Here is a 5,958-nt window from a genome sequence, read left to right as displayed (position 1 = left end):
CCTCCATAGGCAGGGGTTTGTCTGCTGGAGGGGTAGGGGGAGGGGGCGGAGGGGTCTGGGAGGAGGGGAGAAGGCCCACCTCACACCCCATCAGAGGGATGGGCTGTGAGGTGGAAGAAGAAGGAGAAGAAGAAGAAATGATAGAAGAGGGGTGAGGGGGAGGAGAGGGGGTGGAGGAAGAGCCCTCCCTGTCCTCCATTAGAACCCCATAGCGGTCAGAGAGTGGCACTTCAAAGAGGGTTGCCACAGGGATAGCAGCGGGCTTTCTGTTCTTAGTAATCTTAGGCACAGAGACTTGCCTGTTGACCGTGGGCTTTGGGAGGTCGGCAGTAGAATTACTTGCTGACCTCGTGACCATCTGGGCTGCCTTTGAATACGACCGGCCAATGACTGGGGTTGTGATTGGCGGGAAGACAACCTTACGGGCCTCCTGGAAGGAGCAGCCATTTCGCGCCTTGTATTCCTGGATGGCGCGTTCTTGGAGCCAAGTCGGGCACTCCGTGCTGAAAGCTGTGTGCTGGCTGTGGCAATTGGGGCAACAAGGACTAGCCTTGCATTCCTTCTCAGGATGCCCGGTCTTGCCACAACGGGGACATACGGCTGCGTGACGGCAGCGTGACTGGCTATGGCTGAACTTCTGACACTTGAAACAGCGCAAAGGGTTCGGCACATAGGGTCGTACGTCGAGTAGCAAGTAAGATGCCCGAACGGTGCCTGGAGGGCGACACGATTCGAAAGTGAGGACGATCGTGTTCCGGCGGGCTTTGACCACTCCCTCACAGTGCTCCACAATTTCTTCCATGGAGCAGCCTTTCAGCTCATGGCTGCGGACGATGCCTTTCGAGCGGTTGGATTTCTGGTGGCGCTCGGACCTACATGGAATACCGCCGAAGGTCGCGGTATCCAGGAGTTTAGTCACTTCGTCTTCAGTTGCGCACTTGACGAGGAGTACACCAGAGGACAGCTTCTGGACATTCGTAGGAATGTATCCCAGAACCTGTCGTAGTGCATCTCCCGTCTTGAACAGATTCAGATCAGTGATCTTCTTCTGTGCCCTTTCCTTGCAACAGATGGCCACGTACGGCTGCTTCGGAAGCTCCCTGGGAGAAGGGAGAAAAGAAACAACGGTAAAGGTCCTTTTACTTGTTTTTGAATTTTTCTCGGCTCGGTGGCCGCACCCGCTTCCGCGAGCCGTATCTTCTTCACGTTGGGAGCTGGGGAAGGGTCTATTTTAGATTTGGATTCCATGAGAGTTTTTAAAAATTTTATTCCATTCCGGGGCTCCCCGCCCGCCACGGAGACCAACAAGACACATTGCTCGGATGACCAGAGCTGTGCTAGGGCTACCCCGGAGCTATACTCTCAACGAGAAAGTACAAGACCCTCCCGTCAAGATTGACCCAGGGCTTGATGGGGTTTCAGCTCTCAACCAATTGAGTGGCATGGGCCGTGCCACCCTCCTGTCTAAGAGGAAAACCATAACAAAGAGGTGTGTTGGCGAGGGACAGTCCGTGGACTGATCTCACCTCAACCGCCAGGTACCCGGTTTCCCTCCGCACGGGTCGCACCTCACGGTCAACGAGGCGCCCACTCTGTGGGATGGGTGACCTCTCTTTTTGCTGCACATGAGGTCAGCGGTGGTAGGAAAGATAGAAGAAGAAAGAAAGAAGGAAGGAGAAGAGGAGGATACACCAAAGTAGGTGTCGCATCAGGATCTCAGAGGATTGGGGTCCGTTTGCGACACCTCGCCTTTGAAGGAGTTGCACCTTCTGCAGACGAAGCAGTGGGTCTATTTATATCCCCCGACCCACTGGGGGTGCAATGACGTATAACTCATCGGTGTCTTACAGTAATTACTTTTCTGACCCATACCTGACTCTGGTGACGTCAACGACACGTTGTTGTAACGTCTCCCGTCATCGCAATCTGCCTGTGGGGTGTTAGATTTATTGTTTATCGAGGTGGTTTTCCCGATCACGATCTGAGTGTTAGCCTTCTTTGCGTTAATCAGGACCATATCTGCGTCTACGTACTGATTTTCTTTTGACCGTTCTGTGGATCAAAAAGAACAAAAAGACGTCGCCGAGAGGAACAAGAATCTCCACCGAACTGCGTAGGCATATCGTTCAGTGGGGAACTTTGACAGACAAGGTGAAATCATTTGTAAGCAGTGGCGGGGCGCCATAGGTGCAATTGGTGCAAACGCTCCACCTGACCCTGGCCTCCCCCCCCCCCCCTTTTCTGATTGTCCTAAACCAGTCAGTGCTCTAAATCTAGATATTAGGCTAGGCCTACTACATCCTTAGATCCGTCACCCGCTGGCTGCGCCAGTGAAGAGACAGACAGCGAGGAGGGTTTATGCTCGTCACACCACTTGGGGTTGTGTCTGCTGGGAGCAAGCAAAATCTTTGCACCAAAGTTATTTTTGTCCCTGTAGAGAAATCTCGCAAAACCCTTAACATCACAAGACGAGACAGGCAGAGAAATGAAGAAGTAAGAGCAGCTATATGGCACTGAGTTCTGCCTGCGTTACATAGAAAGACAGAGGATAAAATGGTTTGGCCACCTGTTATGCATGTCACCTGACCAGCCAGCCTCGAGAGCCTACAACACCAAGCACTCAGGCTGTAAAGGAAAAGGAAGGCCACGCAAAAGGTGGATCGAGGGAGTCAAGGAAACTCTAAGAAAACATAATACCACAACTGAAAGAGCTGCGGAGCTGGCCTACCATAGAAAACTGCATCTCCCCTCGACGCTTAACGGCAACAGAGGATGAAAAAGTAAGTAAAAGTAAGTAGAGAAATCTAGGCATCGTTCTTCCCTCACAAGAAGAAAGGTGCATGAAACTGCTCTTCGCAGCATTAATTTGGTGCAAGCTATAAATTTGATTCAAGTTTCCGCGAGCTTATCTACTATACTAGTAGAGTCTGCGGTAACTCAATGAAGAATGGGTATCGAAACTGTTGTCTCCCTCTATTGTGTAGCAAGTCCTGGTGCTGCACGAAATAATTAGAAATCTTTAAAACTTCTCAGATTGTCAACATAGTGAGTTGTTAGTATTGTTTTACTGTATTGCAGCTTTTATGCGGTTTCATTTGGACGGGATAACCTGCAGATTCTAATTGATTTTCTCTAGAAATCTTAATTGTAGCTACTATGCCTATTGCTCATTTTCTCACTTTCCAATCGTGCACAACCTTGTCTGCAACCCACGCACGCGACGCCACCGTTTGCAAGTAAAGTGACTTTATGGGTTTAACGCCACTGTCAAAACTAAAAGGTTATTTAAGAGGCAAGACCTCCAAATTTAACGTTTGTCTTCAACAAGACCGAGTCAAAAGATTTGAAAATCTTGAAAACTCAACTAAATGACCCAAATTCAAGAATGCCCAGTCTGGGATTTTAGCGAGAGCCATCTGTTCCGTTGTCAAACATGTATAAATTGTAATTGAAAAGAGCAATGAAAAACGTATACACCGGTCCCTTAAACGTTTTACCTTTTCGAGAAAAGAGTCAAAATTTCAAATGCTTCTTTCTTGGAAATTATTTTTAAGATATCACACCTTGAATTTAAACCGCCTTATTTTTTTTTATTCAATTTTTAAAGATATGATTAATTCGCTTTTATTGCTGTTGGTTTGTTTGTTTCTTTGTTTATTTCTCTATTACAGAATAAAAGTTCAATTGACGTTAGGAGTACATTTTGCCACGGACACAAACACGTTTTTCAATGCTTTGACCTTTACCTTCCTGTTTCGTTGTTGACACCGATGACGTCACTGATGTGTTATTAAAACGTCTCTCGTCACCGTCTGTCTGTGTAACGATTACCGCCACGGTTTTTCCATTCAGGACCGGGGTGTGGATGTCCTGTGACGATATGTGGTCCGAATCCACGTCCACGTACAGACTTTCTTCTCGGTGGCCTGTGGATGGAGACGCAAGGAAAAAAATTGTGAAATAACATATGTATGTTTAACCCCCTTTTAAGACTGTGGGGTTATTGAAGAGGCGGGACCTCCGAATTTTACGTCAATCTCCGATACGACCAAGCGAGTTTGGTGGAGAGCCTTAACAGTGTCACCTGCTATGTAACCCAACAAACATGGTACCAACTGAGCTAACGGAGCGCCGTAGCATGACAATGCGTTATAAAGGCAAAGACAAGTAATTTCTGTGTTTCTTTCTTATTTCCCTTTTTTCATTCATTTTTTTTTAAATTAACAAAGTGGTTTTATTTTTTCTCTTTAATTTACACAAATACCCTGCTTTATGTTTTAGTTTCGTTCATACCAATGTACATACTACAATAACGTGATTCAAGCCTTGCGTGATGGATTTACCCGTTGTTTTTTACTGTTTCATTTTTTTGCATTATATGGCATTGTACCCAGTAAACTACTGAAACAGGTGAAGGAGTCTATACATCTTGACAGCTGTGCCTCTGACAACAGGCCCATGGACAGTGAAAAAGAAATGAGAACTCAAAAAGCCAACGCTCTCACCTACCAGCTCGAGCTCCTTTTGTGTCGCCCAAACATCTCCATGGACACAAAGACACAGCTTATCACTTCAATGTTTATACCAACATTATGCTACCTGTGCGAGAACTGGACATTATAAGTAAAACACAATAAAGCAAAATCCCTGCACGCGATATGAAAAGTATCCGCAAAACCCTTTATCATAGTAGAGGGTTTTACAGCGCTCGCAACTGCATACGGTCATATGAGCGCCAGCAAAACCCTTAACATACAAGACGAGACAGTTAAGAAATTAAGAAGTAAGAGGAGCTATCGACATTGAGTCCTGCCTGCATTTCAAAGGGGAAAACAACAAAAAATAAAAATGGTTTGGCCACCTATTACTAATGTAACCTAGCCAGCCAGCCCCAATAGCCTATATATAACACCAAGCACTCAGGCTATAAAGGAAGAGGAAGGCCACGCAAAAGGTAGATTGAGGGTGTCCAGGACGCCCTGAGAAATTATTATATTCGGTCTTGCCAAGATTATCCTGCAAGGCAGCGTCCAGGGAAAAAGGAGCAGAAGCAGATGGGAGAAGATTTGGGAGTGCAACATCAAAGAATGGACAGGCCTGGAACTCCAAGACAGGCTCAGGAAAGCAGAAGACCGGAAGGAGTGGAGGAAGCTGGTGACCAAATTTTCAAAAGCGCCCAGATGGACATCCAGTCTACAGGATAGGTGAAAGGGGAAAGGTGAAATGAAAGAACTACGGAGCTGGCTTATCGTAGAAAAGTGCATCTCCCCCGACGCTTAACGGCTACAGAGGAGGAAAAAGTAAAAGTGAGATAAACGTTTTACCCAATTGACGTTTTGCTTTATTGGTCTTAACAATCAGGAAACGACAAATAACGTTTTTGGGACCGCTGAATAGACATAAAGGTCTAGAACATCTAGCTCTCACAGGCAAAACTGAAGGCAAACGAGGCAGTGGTGAGCCTAGAGCAACCTACTTAGGGAAACAAACTAAACAAAATATAGGTAACCGGCAAAGATCAGAGAAACGTAGATTTTTTAAAGAACTTCCGAGCAAAGGAATGAATAGAGAACCGTGATCGCCGATGTCTGTCGCAGATCTGGCACTGAATTAACGAATGAATGTCTAAATACGGCGCAGTGCTCAGTACTATTATAGCCTTTTTTGTCATTTAAGTAGCGCAAACTTTTTGAAAGTATTCAATCTTTTCGTTGTATCAGCGAATCTATAGAGGTATTTTTAAAAATCAGGATAAAGATGAGATCTAGTGGACATCTGGAGATGAGAAAAAGTTTTTGAATTGATTTTTCCAACCATAAAATGCTAAGTGCTTTTGTAAGAAAATTTTTACAAAAGAGAGAGAGAGGGGGAAAGAGAGAGGGAGAAAGAGAGAGAGAGAGAGAGAGACAGAGAGAGAGCGAGAGAGAGAGAGAGAGAGAGAGAGAGAGAGAGGGGGTG

At 46.1% G+C, this 5,958-nt stretch overlaps 1 protein-coding gene across 1 annotated transcript in view; it reads right to left on the bottom strand.

Annotated features, from left to right (window-relative positions):
- Positions 1 to 5,958, bottom strand: part of LOC101845440 — a 53,848-nt gene that overhangs the window by 15,041 nt on the left and 32,849 nt on the right. Inside the window, exons 11-12 of the mRNA XM_035973470.1 lie at positions 3,747 to 3,926; positions 1,873 to 2,052 (exon numbers count right to left, since the gene is read on the bottom strand). Of these exons, the coding sequence (XP_035829363.1) occupies positions 1,873 to 2,052; positions 3,747 to 3,926 (360 nt within the window). The remainder of the gene's footprint in view (positions 1 to 1,872; positions 2,053 to 3,746; positions 3,927 to 5,958) is intronic.

Source organism: Aplysia californica, unplaced genomic scaffold, assembly GCF_000002075.1.
Source record: "Aplysia californica isolate F4 #8 unplaced genomic scaffold, AplCal3.0 scaffold01260, whole genome shotgun sequence".
In the NCBI taxonomy this organism is placed as follows: domain Eukaryota; kingdom Metazoa; phylum Mollusca; class Gastropoda; order Aplysiida; family Aplysiidae; genus Aplysia; species Aplysia californica.
Note: the sequence above shows the minus strand (reverse complement) of the source record. Positions and strands in the feature narration are given on the sequence as shown.